The sequence below is a fragment of the Ilyonectria robusta genome (assembly GCF_021365365.1).
Source record: "Ilyonectria robusta strain PMI_751 chromosome Unknown BGZ61scaffold_7, whole genome shotgun sequence".
NCBI classification, from domain to species: domain Eukaryota; kingdom Fungi; phylum Ascomycota; class Sordariomycetes; order Hypocreales; family Nectriaceae; genus Ilyonectria; species Ilyonectria robusta.
Genome location: NW_025764441.1, coordinates 66,806 through 85,946, shown reverse-complemented (window position 1 = coordinate 85,946; position 19,141 = coordinate 66,806). Strand labels below are relative to the sequence as shown.

At 53.8% G+C, this 19,141-nt stretch overlaps 7 protein-coding genes across 7 annotated transcripts; 4 read left to right on the top strand and 3 right to left on the bottom strand.

The window, feature by feature from the left end:
• Positions 1–125: 125 nt before the first annotated feature.
• Positions 126–2,563, bottom strand: BGZ61DRAFT_206514 (NUC091 domain-containing protein). The gene is made up of 3 exons (XM_046237965.1): positions 2,389–2,563; positions 1,579–2,320; positions 126–1,234 (listed from the first exon to the last, which is right to left on the bottom strand). Exons 1-3 carry the CDS (start codon positions 2,484–2,486, stop codon positions 203–205), a joined length of 1,872 nt encoding a protein of 623 aa, XP_046105789.1. The 5' UTR covers positions 2,487–2,563; the 3' UTR covers positions 126–202.
• A 258-nt stretch (positions 2,564–2,821) lies between these two features.
• On the top strand, positions 2,822–3,736 carry BGZ61DRAFT_530795 (uncharacterized protein; the record flags this gene model as incomplete). Its single annotated transcript, XM_046253609.1, has 1 exon — positions 2,822–3,736. The coding sequence occupies one exon, from the start codon at positions 2,822–2,824 to the stop codon at positions 3,734–3,736; it is 915 nt and encodes a 304-aa protein (XP_046105788.1).
• Positions 3,737–4,121: 385 nt separating this feature from the next.
• BGZ61DRAFT_530794 (uncharacterized protein) lies at positions 4,122–7,530 on the bottom strand (the record flags this gene model as incomplete). The annotated part of the gene is made up of 4 exons (XM_046253608.1): positions 4,122–6,796; positions 6,851–7,141; positions 7,200–7,312; positions 7,376–7,530. The coding sequence occupies 4 exons, from the start codon at positions 7,528–7,530 to the stop codon at positions 4,122–4,124; spliced, it is 3,234 nt and encodes a 1,077-aa protein (XP_046105787.1).
• Positions 7,531–9,594: 2,064 nt separating this feature from the next.
• BGZ61DRAFT_448463 (pyridoxal phosphate-dependent transferase) lies at positions 9,595–11,490 on the top strand. The gene is made up of 2 exons (XM_046245485.1): positions 9,595–10,531; positions 10,592–11,490. The coding sequence occupies exons 1-2, from the start codon at positions 10,052–10,054 to the stop codon at positions 11,303–11,305; spliced, it is 1,194 nt and encodes a 397-aa protein (XP_046105786.1). The 5' UTR covers positions 9,595–10,051; the 3' UTR covers positions 11,306–11,490.
• Positions 11,491–12,292: 802 nt separating this feature from the next.
• BGZ61DRAFT_206478 (aspartic peptidase domain-containing protein) lies at positions 12,293–14,523 on the top strand. The gene is made up of 2 exons (XM_046237964.1): positions 12,293–13,023; positions 13,078–14,523. Exons 1-2 carry the CDS (start codon positions 12,729–12,731, stop codon positions 14,235–14,237), a joined length of 1,455 nt encoding a protein of 484 aa, XP_046105785.1. The 5' UTR covers positions 12,293–12,728; the 3' UTR covers positions 14,238–14,523.
• Positions 14,524–14,681: 158 nt separating this feature from the next.
• BGZ61DRAFT_387249 (P-loop containing nucleoside triphosphate hydrolase protein) lies at positions 14,682–17,514 on the top strand. The gene is made up of 4 exons (XM_046242756.1): positions 14,682–14,906; positions 14,967–15,078; positions 15,131–17,157; positions 17,215–17,514. The coding sequence occupies exons 1-4, from the start codon at positions 14,737–14,739 to the stop codon at positions 17,267–17,269; spliced, it is 2,364 nt and encodes a 787-aa protein (XP_046105784.1). The 5' UTR covers positions 14,682–14,736; the 3' UTR covers positions 17,270–17,514.
• Positions 17,515–18,902, bottom strand: BGZ61DRAFT_417150 (uncharacterized protein). Its single transcript, XM_046243402.1, has 2 exons — positions 18,736–18,902; positions 17,515–18,679 (listed from the first exon to the last, which is right to left on the bottom strand). The coding sequence occupies exons 1-2, from the start codon at positions 18,758–18,760 to the stop codon at positions 17,634–17,636; spliced, it is 1,071 nt and encodes a 356-aa protein (XP_046105783.1). The 5' UTR covers positions 18,761–18,902; the 3' UTR covers positions 17,515–17,633.
• Positions 18,903–19,141: the final 239 nt, after the last annotated feature.

Sequence of the window (19,141 nt, the reverse complement as noted above, 5' to 3'; positions counted from 1 at the left end):
CAGGCGGATGCCATCATACGACTGCACCAGCGCCATCGGCATACATAAGCGAAATGTCACTACCATATGCAATAATGGCAGCTCACATCTGGCCCAACGCATAGCGTCGGGCCTAGAGAGATGGTAGCAGAGTGACGATCGGGCTCGTTTGGTTGTTCAGTTGGCCCGCAACAACATGGATCGAAGGTGCAAACAACCCTTTTCAGTCCATCGAGATCCTCCGTCGCTTGCTGGGTCGATCAGCCTTGCGTCCCTCCTCTTCATCATTATCAGACTGGGGTTGGGGCACTTTGGGCTGGGCCTCAGGCTCCTCCTCCTCATCAGAGCCACCGATTGATATGACATCATCGGCATTGCTCTCAGCCTCACTCCCTCCGTCGACTGTAGCGCCGAAGGAAGGTTTCCTGGACCTCGCCTCCTCCGTGTCACTGCCAAATCCTTCGAAGACTTCCTCCGACTCCTCCTCTGACTCGTCATCCTCCTTCAGAGTAGCTGCGCTGGCTTCCAGTTGCAGCTGTGCCTCGGCGGCCTCGTCGGGGTCCTCAACCGTCTCCTCAGTCTTTCGCTTTCTGGGCATTTCTCCGAGTCTGCCTTCACGACCTCCAACCTTCTTATCATCCTCGTCGTCTTCCGCAGCGGGAGCAGGGGTGAACCAAGGGATCTTTCCTCTCATGAAGTCATTCAGGACCATCTTGGCCACTCCGTCCAGATCGGGCTCGCCGCCCTTGAGGAGACGGCCACCCTTTCGGGCAAGGAGCTCCAAAAACTCGGTAGAGTTGGTCCATCCCGTGAGCTCATAGGTCTTCTCCATATGACGCTGCTTCACCTTGCCCAAGAGAGCAGTGATGTATTGCTCAGGGTGCTCAACCTTCTCCACTCGCACAACACCGCGAAGAACCAGGTCGGTCGGGGTATCTGTGCTGGATGGGGGTACGACACCGGGGCAATCGATGAGGTAAATGCGCTTCATCAAGGCAACATATTGCCACACCTTGGTCTCACCAGGAATGGGGGCCACAGTGCAGACCTTCTTCTTGAGGAGAGTGTTGATAATGGACGACTTGCCGGTGTTGGGACCACCGATCAGACCGACAGAGATCTGCTTTCGATCCGAGTGCAGGGAAGAGAATTGGCGTAGAAGTTGGATGAGAGAACCCTTTCCAAAGGAGTTGTTAATGCTAGCGTGGAATGCTAGAGTTGGGTACTCTTTAGAGAGACGACGAACCCAAGCAGCCTATGATAAATTAGTATTCAACTCCATCAAATTGTCGATGAATGCGAGTGCAATGTCGAAAGTATGTATGTGTCATCACTAAGAAATATACAATCGATGCCCCATTTGTTGGCATAGGTACATTTCAACTCAATCTGACACGCAGCCTTTCTCATGACGGTAACCAAAACGGAACACATCAGTTGACAACCAAGGTTGCCAACAGTCGAGAATGGCAGTTCATCTCCCAATGTTATAACAGACCAACGTCATTGGAAGGAAAAAGACGAGATCCTGACTAAGAACATTGGGGTCAAGTGGGAAGGGGATGGCGAAATAGAAGGAAAACTGGTATCAAAACTTACCGCGACGCTCGTAGGGACCAAGTCACACTTGTTCAGAACAAAGATCAAGTGCTTGTGGGGGGCTTCCTCCTTCAAGTACTTCTCGACACTCAAGCATCTGGTGCCGAGGGGGTCTCGAGCATCAAGCACATGGATGACGACGTCAGAAGAGTCCATGACCTTGTAAAGTTCGTTCCAGATTCGCTTGCTCTGACCCTTGTCAAAGACGGGCTCGATGGCCATGGTGAGGGGCTTGTCGTTGTCATCAACATCGGCGTCGCCAGAAGTACCACTCAGCAACCTGGCTTGCTCGAGGCGATCTTGGTAGGTGTCCATGCTCTTCTCAGTGTCATCGGCCAGGTCGGTAAGACTGCTGACACCAAGCTTGACACGCTTCCGCTGTGCCTTCGGGCCGAAGACATCTGAAAAGGGCGCGGTCTCGACAGTCATCTTGGCCTGGTGCTGCTTGACGCCGTTCTGGGTGTCCTTGCCACCGTCTCGAATCAAGCTCATGGGCAGCTTGTTGGACTTGAGAAGAACCTGGTACGGGTCCTTGGCCTTCTCATCCATCGCTTCACGGAACGCCTTGAGGGTATCCTGGGAAACCACTCGGGTGTTGGTAAACCACTTGCGGTTCGGCTCGATCCGGGCGTTGGGGACGTCTCTCGACTGGTAGGTAGCAGCAACGGTGATATCACCATTGGCATTCCTCTGCGCCCTTCCCTCCTTGTACATGCTCAGGGTCTTGACCTTCTTCGCATCGCTGTCGTGGTTGGTTAGCAAAGCGCATTCGGCAAGCAAAGAACATGCTGGGCGGTTGGCTCGACTTACCGATAGAAGTTCTCGCCCTTGGTCCGAACATTGTTAAGGCCATCGCCGCCTTTGCCCTGGCGCGCGCGCCTAGAAGCCTCCTTTTTCCCAGTACCCATTGTGAAAAGTTGGTTGGGTAGACTGAGTGTGAGGAATGGTAGAGGAAGAAGGCGGTCCCAGGAATTTATCCTCCAACTTTTTTTTTCTTGGGACAGACAAAAGGCCCCACCAAGGTGGCCGGTGGTTGGTGGCGGGGGCCGCTAGCGCAGCCGGCTCACAATGCGCAGGGGTGTTTCGGAGCAGGTTAATCCGGTAAATTTGGTGCGGCATCGATTTTCTTCGTCCATCGCACGAGACGCCGAACAGCTCAGCTCCGGCCTCGACGACCATTGCGATCCCGCGACCCCTCTTACGAGCCTCCACTGCGCTGCAATTGGCGCCGGCTCTATCAATCATGGCGTTCCTTCTTGGCACAGCCTGTCCTAGGGCCACCGCTCGCGAGCTCTCGGTCGTCTCGCGCAGCTTCTCGACAACCCACACTGCTCTCCGCCATGTCCCCCCCGAATCACCGTCCTATATCCGCCTCCCTACACCACCTCAATCCGAAGAGAAGAAGCTCCCCCGCGTTCGAGGGCATCTCCCCGTGCCTCGCGAGATCTTCCCGCGTGAAGAGGGCAAGCGCAAGATTCAGCGCTCCTATGTTCAAGAAACAGCCCCAAAGCGAAAGCCCGAGAACTATGGACCCACGAAGAGCCAGGCCGACATATGGAAGAGGAAGATGGCTGCCAATCGCCGTCATAATCTAGGCGTTGGTCTGAAGGTGCTTTGGAACCGCCGGAAGAACCTTGATGCCGCTCGCGACGCTCGTGTGAGCAAGAAGTTCGAGGAACACAATGCCGCGGCCTCTGCTCCGGAGAGGGAGGACGATCGTCTCACTCGCAGCACCGTGCTGGATTCAATTATGGACACCACCGTATACCCAGACCCCAAGCGCTTCGCCAACAGCGACCGGAGCAAGAGCAAGGTTCTGGCTCTTGAGCAGTCCAAACGCGAGGCTCGTCGTGATGCCCTCATGGAACTCTACATCAACGCCTCCAACTTTATTGTCAGCGAAGCTGAGCTCAAGGCGGAGATAGATACACTTTTCTCTGAAGACTTCTTCAAGAAGCAAGGCCAGGCTGTGGGCCGTTACGGCAATGCTGAGAACACCTGGGACATCTGGGGCAAGCCGCCAACCATTGCCAACATGCTCGAGACGACAACAGGGACGTCCACCAAGATCATGGACTTTTACGAGTCAGAGTATGACCGCTCCGTCAAGCGACAGAAGAGAATCGCTGAGGAGTTTACGGGTGGAAAGATGGAGTAAGGTCGATGTCGCCCGAACTTGTAAAACAGTGTTTTCACCTACATGTATCAATGCAATACGGCCCACGGCAACATTTACCAACCCAAGCCCTCAAATCACGCATAGCAGTGCATCATCGCCAGCAAATGGCACTCGCAGACTATGGTCTGACCATGGAATTCGGAGTCTAGTAAATATTCTTGTAATACCATAAGCTCGACCAAGACAAATCCAAGAAAAGTGTAAGATAATACCCACACCAGTCATACCCAACGCCTACAATGAATATAGAAAAGAGACTCCCCTAGTACGGCGTGTTCTGATAGAAGTTTCACAACAATGTCCCTACACCTACATCTCGCGCTCGTCTATACACAGGGGCGCATCGAGCGCCTCATCCCAAAGTCTATCGCTTCTCGACAAGTAGAATGTGCATCGCTGCGTAGGACAAGACGATGAAAACTGCGGCGAATACGCCAAGGTTTCGGATATCCGACCAAAGGGCATCATTGTTGAAGCCGAATGAGCTCAGAATAGCCGCACCAGGGACAATGATGTCCAGTCCATACTTGCTATCAACCAGGGTAAGCTGGAGCACCTCGTTCACAATAAGTGACTCGAAGCCATAGTGGAAGATTGATAGCGTTTGGAGCCAGAGAGCGCCCTTCGGGGTGGCGTCGTGGTTCAGGAGGAATCCGGCGAACAATAGACTGAAGAGCATCACCAAGCTTCCAATCAGATTTGCTACGCCGCCATCCTTACAGACGATGCCAATGAACAGACACACGGCAGCTGCAGCCATATTGAATAGAACGAGAACCGTGATAAAGTTGAGGAAGTGCGTCGAGTCTGCCACAAGTCCGGTCATGGGGTAAATAATAGAGCCCATGAGAATTGGCGGGATGATCCGAAGAGGAACAATATCAAACAGGACCTTCGCGGCGAAGTATGTAGCCGGCGAATAGTACCCATTGGCACGTTCGCGGACGAACAAAAGGCGCTCTGTGGCAAAGACAGTGAGGCTGGTAAGTGTGCTGAAGCCGAACAGAGCGAGGAGGAAGAAGAATAGACCAAGGCGGTTCTGGAAGCCGGGGATATCGTCCGTAAGGCCGTAGAAAAGGTATCCCGAAAACACGGCCAGAATGATTGCAATGGCATAGTGCGTGAGCATCAACATCGGGTTTCGGTAGAGGTTCTTCCAAGTCCTCTGGGACAGGATGATAAACTGACGCAGGTAACCAACGCGAGCATAACCTTTTCCAACGGCGCTGATGTTTATGTTCCCATCACCGTAGCCATTAGAGTTCGGCCCGTTGGCATTCTCTGCAGCGGCAATGACTTGTTTGATCTCCTCGCGAGTCGATGTTGCAATCTCCGACTGAGCAAAAGATCGTGTCATAATATCTAGATCGGTTCCAGTCGAAGCCGCGGGGGGGAGGTCGTGGGGGTCATCGAGAAGGGGAGTGGTCAAGGAGTCTGCAGGGTTCTGCTGAAGGGGGTAAGAGCTGGGGTCTTCGCCACCGGCGTCTGACAGGACAGTGATATCCGCTGGGTTCTTTCTGCGTGTGAAGAGCTCGCGGTCCTGGCGAATCTTGACCGAGTCCCGTCGCCAAGTTCGGGGACGGCTTGAAGTTGGATCACTCTCCTCTCCCGTACTGGTACCAGAAATGCTTGCAATCGACTTGATTGCTCTGGTGCTGCTAGGTCCAACACTCCCGGTATCAGGCACGATTGTTCCGTCATCAACAGATTGGCTACTTCCAGCGTGCATGGTGAGATCAACGAGATAGTCCGCAATGTTGAATCCAGGGGGGCATTCGTAGCCGATCTGGTCAAAGTATGCTTGACATTGGTTAAAGGGACCTGAATAGACTGTTCTTCCTTGGGCCAGGAGAATCAATCTGTCGAAGAGGGCGACAATGTTGGATCGCGGCTGGTGGATAGTGAAGATGACGGTTCGCTGGTAGTTCTTGGCGAGGGTTACCAGGCATTCGATGACGTTGTAAGCATTGTAGGCGTCCAGACCGCTGGTGGGCTCATCCAGGAACAGGATGGAGGGACTTGTCACGAGTTCGCAAGCAATTCCCACACGTCTCTTCTCGCCTCCAGAGATACCACGGCCCTTTCCTTCTTCGGAACCAATCAAGGAGTCACGGATGTGATGAATGCCTAGCTCTTTCTCGACTTCGAGAACACGCTGTTCCTTTGCAGCACGACCCATGTCGCGAGGAAGTCGCAGTAGGGCGCTGTTCAGAATTGTCTCATGAACGGTCAATGTCGGCAGCATAGTATCCTCTTGGTCGACGAATCCAACAACATTCTTGTAGTCAGAATCCGTAACCTTCTCGCCATTGACATAAAAGTCTCCGTTGACTTGTCCACGCTTATTCTTGCGGGCCAAAATATCCAGGAAGGTTGTCTTGCCTGCGCCAGAGGCACCCATGATGGCGGTCACCTCTCCAGGGTTGGAGATGCCTTGGATTCCTGTCAGGATCTGCTTTCCGTTGAGCGAGTACGCAACGTTTTCAAAGTACAATCCCGCGGGCTTGTGATCGGCCATGAGCTTGGTGCTCTCGTCGTCGGACTCGTCCAGATGAATTGCGCCATAGTCCAGCTTGCGTCGAGACAAGTACCAGGTAATTATGATGACAGCAACGAGGAAGAGAGAGCAACCAGCAATAACGCCGGCAATGAGTGGCGTATTGATCTTCTTCACGGGGCGGTGGTATCCTGGGACCTCTGTCTTGTAGAGACATTCGCCAGCATTACAGTCAAGGAGAATGCTCGAGTCGCCAATCAAGGCGAGAATGAGGGCGTCCATCTCCGGTTCTCTAAATGCACAATCGTGAGCACCGCCGTTCTTCTGGGTGCACTCAAACCGACCGGGGCCTTTGATGGCTTCGTCGAGGAAATCGGTCAAGTCAATGGATCCGTCCTTTCCACATAGCATGCGGTCAGGTATGCAACTACACTTGATTTTGTCGCATTTGTACGCCGTAGTGTTCTTGGACTCGTGGAACTCGGCACCCGATTCGCATTCGGACAAGTGGCAGTAAAACGACTCGACGGCATCGACCCAAACTAGAAGAAAACGTCAGCAACCAAGTTCCATGGGAGGTGGGTGGTATCGCATACATTGGAAATCGCAGGCGGAATCTTCCTCCGTGCAGGTAAACGTCACCTCGGGACGCTGCTTTCCAAGCAACCCTGTGATCTTCTCGTTGGTAACAGCGCACATTTGGTAGTTGTGATTGACGACCTCGCCATTTTGGTAGCAGACGCCACCTTCACCCGCCTCCATCAATGCGTCGCAGGCCTTGTCGCTGGTGCAGACGTTGCAGTTGATTCCGTCCCAGCCTTCATCACAATTACAATTTCCCTTGCCGCGCATCGGACGGTCCTTGCCACGGGCGAGAGATCCGCATACTGTTGAGGCAGTCAGCGATTGTTATCAAATGCCGTTCGAAGGAGTGTATTATTGTACGTGGTTGGAGACAGTCATCGCCACCAAATCCCTCGGGACAATCGCATTTGCCGTTGAACTCGTTGCAGCCGGCGTACTGGGCGCAGGTATGGGCCGGAAGGAGACAGTTGAAGCTGCAGCAAGGTCAGAATCGTCATCATGAGGCTCCTGGGGGATGCTAAAGACGTCGAGCGTACCATGGAGGGCATCCATCGGGGCGAATGTCGAGCAAGGCCGCCTCCGCCCGCATCATGTCAGACGGTGAGTAGCTCGCGTTCAGAAAGCCCATGGCGAGAACGGGCAAGGTGGCTACAGCTCCGACAAGGATGCTCCTCAAGCCGGGAGGAGCCATGGCTGCGGCGATGCAGATGTAGATGCAGAAGCGAACGCGACGGCAATAGGTACTGCAAGCCTTCGATGAAACAATGTTGTTGAGAAGAGGAGATAGTGATGTCGTTGAATGACGAGTGACGGAAGGCTACCAGGATAAGCTGCTCGGTCCGTGTGGCGCCCCGCAGCGCGCAGAAGGCTAGGCACCTTAGGCAGGTACCTCCACGGCCTCGCCTTCCGCGGATGCGGGATAGGCTGCTGCAACTGGCTACCACTGGTTGCAGCTGGTGAAGATGGTTGGCACAGCCACTGGGGGTGGGTCCCATGACTTGGGGGATGGAGCCATTTACCCACCCCCAACCACCCACGGGCGATTGCATCTGACTCGCCATGAACCCGTGAACCAGCCAATGTTGCAGTTCGAACACTTTTGGCGGGCTGAGGCAAAGAGATGTGGCTGGTGGATTTATCACTCCATCTTCGCCTTGCTGCATGTCGTCGTTTCCCGTAATACCCCTACGGTCCATGTTCTTCGCAGACAAACACCGAATCTTGTCGCCTACTCATGCACAGAATGAAACCTGAGACTTTAAGGATACTGGCGCATGAATAAAACAGTCTTTGATGATCCTATGCAATATTGAACGATTATTCGTACTCACACTTCCAATTCATTACATTTCAAACCGCTTCTGTGGGATTCAGAAACACCATCGCTGCTTATCATGCCACCTATCCACACCGCCGAACCTACCCTAGAGCTACCGACAAAACAGGCGTTCACCACTCTCGCGGAAATCTTACAGTACTTCAGTGATCTAACTAAGCCCTAATATCGTGATGCACTTGTGAGAATTTGACACTTAATGACTGCTTCCCGTAGGAGTCAAGTGTCAGGATGAGTGTTGAGCACCTACTGGAGATGTTACCGTATCGACTCGATAAATTGGCATTGTTTTAATGGACTAAAGCTAAGCTATATAAGGCTTATATTTCCTAAATTGATTTTATTATCATTAGGCATGAAAAAGCCCGAAGGCAACAAGTGGGGGAAGGATTCAGGGCCAATTTACCGAGTCGATACGGTAATTTCATCATCAATGCTGGGGCGCATCCGGGTTTGGTACGTACGTCCCTGGAGAAAATGGAACACTGAGTGTCACATTATCCCCCTCCTTCGAAGACAAATGTTTCAGAATAAGTTGGGAACAGCGCCCCCAAATCTCACGATGTTTGCCGTGCACTAGGATACTGCCGTCCCCGAAACAAATAACAAGACATCCAGGTAGCTGTCTTGTCTTTCAAAAGGTGAAAAAAAAAAACACGCCTGTTAACTAGACCACGAGCGGACAAGATATTGGCCCTTGTTGCCCTAGTGATATACTGTCACACCTGTACATGATTGGGAGAAGTAGAAACACGACTGTAAAGAACTGTGGAGGACAACACGCAAACACAAAACCACCATTATATCAGAACAATTGACATACTTTGGTTATTTTCCTTAGCGGATCGCGAGCTCTGCTCTGACCCGTCCGAAAGACAACCATTCTCGAATATGACTGTATAGATGGAGCTGCCCTTGTCGTGGTGTCACACCGAAACAATGTTCCCGCTCGATAAGTCTTGGCAGAAGAGAAGCCCGGTGGTCTACTTCTTGGGAGTCATACTGATCAGAAAGCACCGGCCATTATACGCTCCGATGGATGCTGGCTAGCCCCTGGCAGAGTGCACGTAATGCGCTTTGCTGGGTGCCAACGATCACTACTGTCGAACAACCGCACAACTACCATATGTTATGATTATGGCTATGGCATCGGGGGGGGATAGTTTAATTGAGGAGTTGCCAAGAGTTGTTCTGAAAGTGGAGAGATAGATGTCGTGGATGCGCGTCACTAATAATGCCTTGTCACTTTGGACCCGACAAGGAGCGTCGAAGAATAATCACACTGACAATCAGAAGTGAACAAAAGAAGACCCAGTGAACAGATGCCATGGACGGATCTAACACTGAAATAGGTATCATGCAAAATTGAAGATTACTAGAGGTCGAAGAAAGATGCGTTACCTCTGATATCATGTCTATACTTATTCGACGAGAGATCCTGCAGGTTCATGGTTGGACTGACGTAGACAAACTATTCACGACAATGCCCAAGTTGCCAGAATTGGGTTACCAAGCTGCATTCCCTCAATCAGATAAATAAATTATACGATCTGATGATGCCCATTCGTGAACGAGGCGACGACGAACTCCCCGCGCGTCTCTGGGCGGATACTGATAAGGTTTCGCAACCACCGGGTTCTCCTCAGAACGCTACGCTCTGTTTGGCCAGCGCGTCAACGAAGTGAGAGTGTGGGGTAAGATGCGACCCCAATCCATCCAGAGCGCACCTTCATCTCAGTGTGTAACATAGTCGTTGATACTATAGCCCGCATTGCATATCCAGGCCTCTTGGGAAGACTGCAGAAACCGTCGGTTGTTGCTGACTCGAGAAACTCACCAAGAACTGGAACAATATAGTTTCCACCGGAATCGTACCATGGTGCAGATCAAGCCGTTCAAGGTCGAACAATGGATGGACCGGTTCGAGACGACTCCGGGCGTTCTGAACATTGCTGAGACGTGCGCTGCATCGGTTTCCATCGACGACCTGGTCCGCATGTGCAATGACCCCGCAGCTCCAGGTCCTCTTGACACCAGCATCAAACTCACATATGGCCCAATTCTGGGATCGCAAGCTTTGCGGGGGCGGGTCGCCGCTCACTGCAGTCTAGATGGGGAGCAGCTCTCTGCCGACAACGTGATCATCACTCAGGGAGCTATTGGAGCAAACTTCCTGGCTCTCTACACTCTACTGGGGCCCGGCGACCATGTGGTTTGCGTGTATCCGATTTACCAGCAGCTCTATGAGGTGCCCAGAAGCCTGGGAGCTGAAGTCTCGTTGTGGAAGCTGCAAGCGGAGGACGGCTTTGTGCCTAACGTGGACGTTTTGAAGAGCCTGATCAAGGAGAACACAAAGGTGGTTGCGCTCCGGGACTCAATTGCTTGGCGACGAACCAGCTAACAAGACGTCTGGCAGATGATCATTATCAACAACCCCAACAACCCCACAGGAGTCCCCATCCCGACCAGCATCCTGCAGCGCATTGCGCAGGTGGCTGAGGCTAACGGCATCATCCTCTTCTCAGATGAGGTCTACCGTCCGCTGTTCCACGGCGGAGCTGCGGGGCAATGTGAAGTGCCGGCACCAGCAACAACCCTCGGGTATGAGAGGACGGTTGTCACTGGGTCGATGTCGAAAGGATTTGCTCTAGCTGGCATACGCGTCGGCTGGGTGGCAACCAAAGATGAGGCCATCTTATCGGCCATGGCTTCGGCCCGTGACTACAACACTATCAGTGTGTCCCAGATGGATGACCAGATAGCGAGCTATGCCCTGTCTCCGGCGGTGCGAGAGCCCCTGGTTACGCGGAATATGACGCTGGCTAGGACCAATGCGAAGTTGCTCAAGCGGTTCGTGGACGACCACGGCTCGGTCTGTTCGTGGGTGGAGCCCAGAGCCGGGACAACGGCATTCATCCGATTCAAGAGCCACGGAGAGCCCGTCGACGACGTTGGCTTTTGCATGGATCTGCTCGAGAAGACCAACGTTTTTTTCTGCCCAGGGTCGCACTGTTTTGGCGACGACAAGGACTTTGCAGGCTACGTGCGGATGGGATATGTGTGCGAGACGGAGGTGTTGGAGGCAGGGCTGAAGAAGCTCGAGGGATACGTCCAGAGATATCTATCGTGAATAGAAACCGCAACCGCGCAGCATACGGTGACATGCCCTGAACTGCACCCTGGACTGTGCCCGCGCCGAGAGCGCATTGTCGCACATGAAACATTGGCAGCGCGTCAGAGAAAATTGGATGGATGCGGAGCGTCGTGAAAGGCGCGGATCGACGGCACAGACGTAGAGCTCTCGGCCGAGGCGTCGTCAGCCTGGTGGAGGTCGAAGGAAATTATTGGGTCGAGACCCAAGGACGTGGCGCAATTAACGCTGCCTCGTCTTGTGACTGGTGGGCGGCGACAGGCCTGGGCTTGCTGGGACCACCCAATCTGACGCTCCGGGAGGATCAACTCTTGGCGACTCACAAGCCAACAGTGACGGAAGTAGGGAAGTACGGACCTACAGGTTGTCTGTTGGAGGCTGTGAGGGCGATCCATACCAACCAAACCCTCGAAACTCGGAAGGATTCGATCGCGAAAGACAATCGTCTTGGCCAACTCCACCCGTGCATTGTTGGACGGACCAACATGTTAAGCAGTGGCAAGGCTGGTGGGCGGTGATGCTCTCCGCGCTGACCGAGGCCGTACAGGGCCGTGTGTGCCCCGGACATCAGGTCTTGAAGCGATGGAAGTTCGCGCCGATATCAGCACCACATCAATAACTCCAGCGCCAGTTCTTCTAGTGCAATCGTTGCACACGTACTACGTAGCACAACCATATCTGGCCTTGCCTCGCCCGCCCTTGCCTCCGGGACACACTCATGCCGGCGACCCTATTAGACAGACTGGCGCGGAAATCGACCCCTACTAAACGCCCGACTCGCCCCCCCGGCGTCGGCACTGGCGATGACGACGCAGCGCAACCCCTCCGCTCTCCAGGGGCCCACGCGGGCTCTTGGGCGCTAGCAGCGTAAAAGTACACGGCATGGTGTCCTCGGGAGGTGGGAGCTGCACTGAATTGGCTTGCGTACGTATGTACCCTCCTCTGGCGGCTGCGTTTCTGTCGTCACCAGCGGGAACTGCTTGCGCGGCCTTCCATCCATCCTTCCATCCCAGCCCGTCCCGTCATCTCCTGTTCTTTGCTCTCTCGTCGAACCGTTTTTTCTTCCCCTGCGGATGCTGCAGGCTCCTATTCTGTACTTTTGTATTCTGCATTTCCGGTTCCCTTGAATTCGTCTCTCATGCTCCACCGTCGTCCTCCCGTTGGGTTTTCTTTCCCACACCTCCCACTTCCCTGTCCTGTTCTGAGACATCCTTCAGAACCTACTGCATCTCACTTCAGGTAACTATTGCAAGCGTCACGCCTGGGTTTTTGAATCAACTAAACCGCCAACTAGTAACACAAACTTTTTGGTATATATTGTTTTATGGCGAAATAAGGGTGGCTTTGACTTCCTCAACGATTTCTTGAACTGCCCAGCAACGCTGGTCGCTAGTTCGGTGCCATGAAGGCCTGGCTTTTCAGCGCTTCATTGGTCTCGATTTGGCCCGTGGCGCAGGCCCAGGTCATTCAATGGGACATCGAACATCGCCAGCTCGACCACGACCTAGTTCGTCGATCTTCAACCTTGGAGGAGGTCATTGCGAACAAGAGGACGAAGGGAGGTTACTTTGCAACCGTCGAAATCGGCACTCCAGCTCAAAATTTCACTTTGTTATTGGACACCGGGAGTAGTGACATCTGGGTCCCGTATTCCAACGCCTCTATTTGCCAAAACTCAGGGTGCACTCTCGGAAGCTGTATGTAAACCCCCCACATCCCGTATTTTACCATTTCGCTGACCCGCTGTCTAGTTGATCCGGATGAGTCCAGCTCTTTCGAAGAAGTCGGTGCCAACCTATTCTCCATCTCCTATCTCGACAATAGTTATGCGAAAGGTGATTATTTTGCAGATGACTTCGATATCGGAGGAGCATCAATTAGCAACCTAACGATGGGCCTGGGCATGAAGACAAACATCGCGTTTGGATTGATCGGTGTTGGATATGCTATCAACGAGGTATCGGTGGACACCGCCAACCAAGCGTACCCCAATTTGCCCATCGCCATGCACCAAGCAGGCCATATCAACACCGTCGCCTACAGCCTGTGGCTCAACGATCTCAATGCCAATACTGGAAGCATCCTCTTTGGTGGAATCGATACGAAAAAATACACCGGCAACTTGACCCGACTCGACGTCCAGCCCGACCACAATGTCTACACCCATTTCACCGTGGCCATGACTTCCATAGTCGCCTCCAGCTCAAGTGGTACCGACACTCTTACATCCAGCGAACTTCCGATCGATGCAGTCCTTGATTCTGGGACCACGCTGAGTTACCTCCCCGATAACCTGGCATCTCAGTTGTGGAACGAGGTTGGAGCATACTATGACGGAAATTATGCTATGGCAGTATTGCCTTGCTCCTATGCAACACACGAGGGCAACTTCACCTTTGGATTTGGTGGTTCGGATGGCCCTGAGATCGTCGTCTCAATGGATGAGTTGGTTGTTGACCTCACCAATGGATACCAGCCGGAATTTTCGTCCGGGATATACAAAGGCGAGCTTGTCTGCGAGTTTGGTATCCAGAACTACTCTAGCGACGTATATCTGTTAGGCAACACCTTTCTTCGCTCCGCCTATGTCGTGTATGACTTGGTGAACAACGAGATTGGTTTGGCCCAGACGGATTTCAACGCCACTGAGAGCAACATCGTTGCATTCAAAAGCAAGGGTGCCACCATACCGTCATCCACAGCGGCACCGAACCAGAACAAAACAACCAAGGGTTCTTCGGCCACCAGCACCGACCTGTCCGCAGCCGATGGATTCCAGACGGATACCAACAGCGATAGCGACAGCGCTGCATCATCTCTGATAGCATGTGGCTCGAGCCTGACGGTTGTGGCTATTACTATAGCATTCATGCTCGTGGGAGGCGGCGCCTTCTCGAGCAACTTGGCGTAATGGCTTCGAGGGAGATTCATTGTATCATTTCTGCATTCACGGAGCGGGAGCATTTGGCGCTTGACGGGGATTGATTAACATGGGCTGATCTTTTGGCGGGGCGCATTCATGGATCGGGGCGTTGGCACAAAACGGCAATTGGATGTGTTTGCCGTGAAAATACCAATGACGATACGACGAGTTAGACACAGCCTGTTTCCGAGAGGAGAGGAGTTAGATACCTATTGAAAAAGACACGGGACCGTGCTGAACATTACCTAAATCTATCAAATATTGCAACGCTGAACTATACTCGAAGCCTTCTCATTTCGTGACAGGGGATGGATGGGGGCGTTGGAGGGATAAATTGGGTGTTAGCCCAGCGCTTTCTAGGGGACGCGGATGCACGTGCGGGCGCGACTCCTGCTAATCCCGAATGGAAGAAAAAAGTTTCCCAATGGGCCACAGAGAATTAGCAACCATCTCCCGCATCTTCCTTGTCGGAGTCCAATACTGCACAATGAGGGCATCTGGGGTCGCCAGATGGCTCAATTGCCGTCTGCTGTCAGGCGCCCAGCAGATCAGCTGTGGCAGCCGCCAACTTAATGTCTCTATTACTGTTCCCGCCTTGGAATCCCGCCGAGCCTTCAGCCAGACGATGCTGCGTCCCACCAGCGCCGCCCAGGAAGCGTATGCGGATCCCAATGCGCTCCAATCGATATGCTACGTTGCTAACTTCGTCTTCCGCAGTCTGAAGAAGGCCCAGGAAGATGCTGCCGGCTTGACTATCGAGTCTGTCGCCGCCAACATGAACCCCGAGGAGGCCAAGCGACTGTCCCGAGTCCGCAACATCGGTATTGCTGTACCGTCTCCCAAACCGCGCAACGTCGCCATCCACTGACCTAAAGCGACAGGCACACATCGACAGTGGCAAGACGACTGTCACTGAGCGAGTTCTGTTCTACACCGGCCGAATCAATGCGATCCACGAGGTTCGAGGCAAGGATGCGGTCGGAGCCAAGATGGATTCTATGGACCTCGAAAGGGAAAAGGGTATCACCATTCAGTCCGCAGCCACTTTCTGCGACTGGAAGAAGGTGGAAGACGGCAAAGAGGAAACCTACCATTTCAACTTGATTGATACGCCCGGTCACATTGACTTCACCATTGAGGTCGAGCGAGCTCTGCGAGTTCTCGATGGTGCCGTTATGATTTTGTGCGCCGTTAGCGGTGTGCAGTCTCAGACCATCACCGTGGACCGACAGATGAAGCGATACAATGTCCCCCGCCTCTCCTTTATCAACAAGATGGACCGAATGGGTGCCAACCCCTGGAAGGCCGTCGAGCAGATCAACTCCAAGCTCAAGTTCCCCGCCGCCGCTATCCAGATCCCCATTGGTGCCGAGGACGAGTTCCAGGGTGTCGTTGATCTGATTAACATGCAGTCTATGTACTTTGAAGGTCCTCGCGGTACCAAGGTTCGCGTTTCCGATCAGATTCCCGGCCCCCTCCAGGAATTCGCCAAGGAAAAGCGACAGGAACTCATTGAGAAGCTCGCCGATGTCGATGATGAGATGGCCGAGCTCTTCCTTGAGGAACAGGAGCCCACCAACCAGCAGATCAAGGATGCCATTCGCCGCTCTACCGTCGCTCGAAAGTTCACCGCCGTCATGATGGGCTCTGCCCTCGCCGACAAGGGTGTGCAGCCGATGCTCGACGCTGTTTGCGACTATCTCCCGAACCCCTCTCAGATTGAAAACATGGCCCTCGACAAGTCTCAGAACGAGAAGTCTGTCCAACTGGTTCCCTACAACTCCCTGCCCTTCGTCGGACTTGCCTTCAAACTTGAGGAGAACAACTACGGACAGCTCACCTACATCCGCGTTTACCAGGGCAAGCTGTCCAAGGGAACCTACCTGTTCAACTCCCGAACCGACAAGAAGGTCCGAATCCCCCGTATTGTTCGCATGCACTCCAATGAGATGGAGGATGTCGCCGAGGTTGGTGCTGGCGAGATCTGCGCCGTCTTTGGTGTCGACTGTGCTTCCGGTGATACCTTCACTGACGGTGGTCTCCCTTACACCATGTCTTCCATGTTCGTTCCCGATGCCGTCATGTCACTTTCAATCAAGCCCAAGCGAAGCGGCGACGCCGACAACTTCAGTAAGGCCATGAACCGATTCCAGCGCGAGGATCCCACCTTCCGCGTTCACGTTGACGCTGAGAGTGAAGAGACCATCATATCTGGCATGGGTGAATTGCATCTCGAGGTCTACGTCGAGCGTTTGAGGCGAGAGTACAAGACGGACTGCTCCACTGGTCAGCCCCGTGTTGCCTACCGTGAGACCATCTCCCGACGCGCCGAGTACGACTACCTCTTCAAGCGACAGAGTGGTGGTCCTGGTGATTTCGCCCGCGTTGCTGGTTGGATCGAGCCCAACGACAAGCCCGACGAGAACCACTACGAGAGCCAGGTTGTTGGTGGCCATATCCCTGACAAGTTCCTCACTGCCTGCGCCAAGGGTTTCGAGGCCGTTACCGACAAGGGTCCTCTTCTGGGACACCGAGTTATTGGAGCCAAGATGATTGTCAACGACGGTGCCACTCACGTCACTGATTCTTCCGATTACTCTTTCAACCTGGCCACTCAGATGGCGTTCCGCAAGGCGTTCCCCGAAGCTGGTGGCCAGGTCCTGGAGCCCCTCATGAAGACAACCATCACGGCTCCCAACGAGTTCCAGGGCAATATCCTGATGCTCATGAACAAGCGAAACGCGACCATCCACGACACTGATGTCGGAAGCGAGGATTTTTCTCTCATCTGTGACTGCAGTTTGAACGCCATGTTTGGCTTCAGCTCGCAGCTTCGTGCCGCTACTCAGGGCAAGGGCGAGTTCAGCATGGAATTCAGCCACTACGCCCCGGCCCCTCCTCATCTGCAGTACGTTCTCCCCCACCGGATTAATGATTGAAACAAGATGATTGACCAGTTCTATAGAAAGGAGTTGGTTGCCAAGTACCAGGCTGAGCTTGAGGCTAAGCGAACTAAGTAAGGTGTTGAAGGCGTAGAAGGGAAAATGGCCCCTGGCACAGAGTGATGCGAAGGCGAGAAGAGACACTCTTCAGACGGCGTCATGTTGTAAAATACGCACGAGATGATGAACGACTTTGTACCATATTGCCATCTAGTCACTAGACGGTGGCATCAAGATGTTTGACGACACAATAGACGGGGTCAGAATGGAGAAAAACCAGGAAGCCCGGTAATGATGGCACAAGGAAAAGAGATGGATAAAAGAATCCGACATGTATAAATTATACAATCTCCTCTAGAATCAATTCCCCGATTTTTGATAACCTATCCAATTTTCCTTTTTACTTGCTACAGACCATGAGTCCAATTACTCCAGAGACAATTTACAGTCTTCGGAGAATGTCCTCGACAACCTGCTCGGTAGTGGCAGTGCCGCCCAGATCGGGGCTCAGCAGCTTGCCCTCCTCGAGGTTAGCATCGATAGCGGCGTACATCTTGGCAGCGGCGGCCTCCTCGTTGAGGAACTCGAGCATCAGGGCGGTGCTTCGGAGAGTGGCGATGGGGTTGGCAATGTTCTGGCCCTGGATGTCGGGGGCGCTGCCGTGGCAGGGCTCACCGATGGCAAAGCCTTCGCCAACGTTGGCGCTGGGGACGAGACCCAGGCTGCCGACGAGGGCAGCGGCGCCGTCAGAGAGGATGTCACCGTACAGGTTGGGGGCGACGATGACGTCGTAGTCCTCGGGCTGACGGAAGAGCTTGTAGACCATGGAGTCGACAATCTGCTCCTCAATGTTGATGGAGGCGTATTTGGGGTCGGCGAGGGCACGCTTGGAGGTGGCGCGGAATAGGCCGTCGGTCTGGGACAGGACGTTGGACTTGTGGGTGATGGTGACGAGGGGGGACTGGTGGATGCTAGCGGAGCCGGCTTCGCGGATCTTCTGGCGGCGCAGGGCGATGTCGCCAGCCATGGCGGCGATGCGGAACGAGGCCTTCTCGGAGATGCGCTTGATGGCCTCGGCAACCTTGCCCTCGGGAGTGTCGCGGGTGGTCTCCTCCTTGACGTAGAGGTCCTCGGTGTTCTCACGGACAATGACCATGTCGATGGGCTTGGCGGCGGTCATGACGGACTTGACGGGGCGCACGTTGGCGTAGAGGTCGAGCTTCTTGCGGAGGGCAACGATGGGCGACGAGTAGCCCTTGACGGCCTGGGTGGGCGAGCTGACGGCGCCGAAGAGGGCACCATCGCACTCATTCTTGAGCACCTCGACGGTCTTGTCGGGCAGGGCGGCGCCGGTCTGCTCAAAGGTCTCGAAGCCGGCCTTGAGGTCGACGAAGTCGAACTTGAGGTTGAACGAAGCGGGGAGGGCCTCGAGGATGCGGCGGCCAGCGGGGATGACCTCCTTGCCGATACCGTCGCCGGGAATGAGACCTAGAGGGGGGAGTTAGCTCAATGCTATGCCGGAGCGGGGTAAAGCAGTTACAAACCGATTCTGAGGGTTCGGATAGACATGGTGGGCGCAATTGATGTGGTTGACGGTTGCAGAAGTTTTGTATGGGCCGAGGACCGGAGCTGAGCTTTGGAGTCGTGTGTCGGCAGGTTTGGCGGGCGGGTGGGGGTATTTCCGGGGTTGGCCAATTTTTTTTTTTTTTTTCGCTAACTCAACTCGGTTGGGTTTGTGACTGGCGGAACATAGGATCAAACTTCAGCATCACGGCGCCGTTGTGTTTCGAGCATACTACACGGCGGCTTCACTTGAATGCGCGATACACTATGATGTAATACGCAGGGATTGTCCGGTAACTTTTTCTAGAATCATTATTGTTCTTCTAGCTCGTCCAGGGCGGACGGACGTGGACTCCGGACTCATGATTTGAGTTATACACAGGTCGG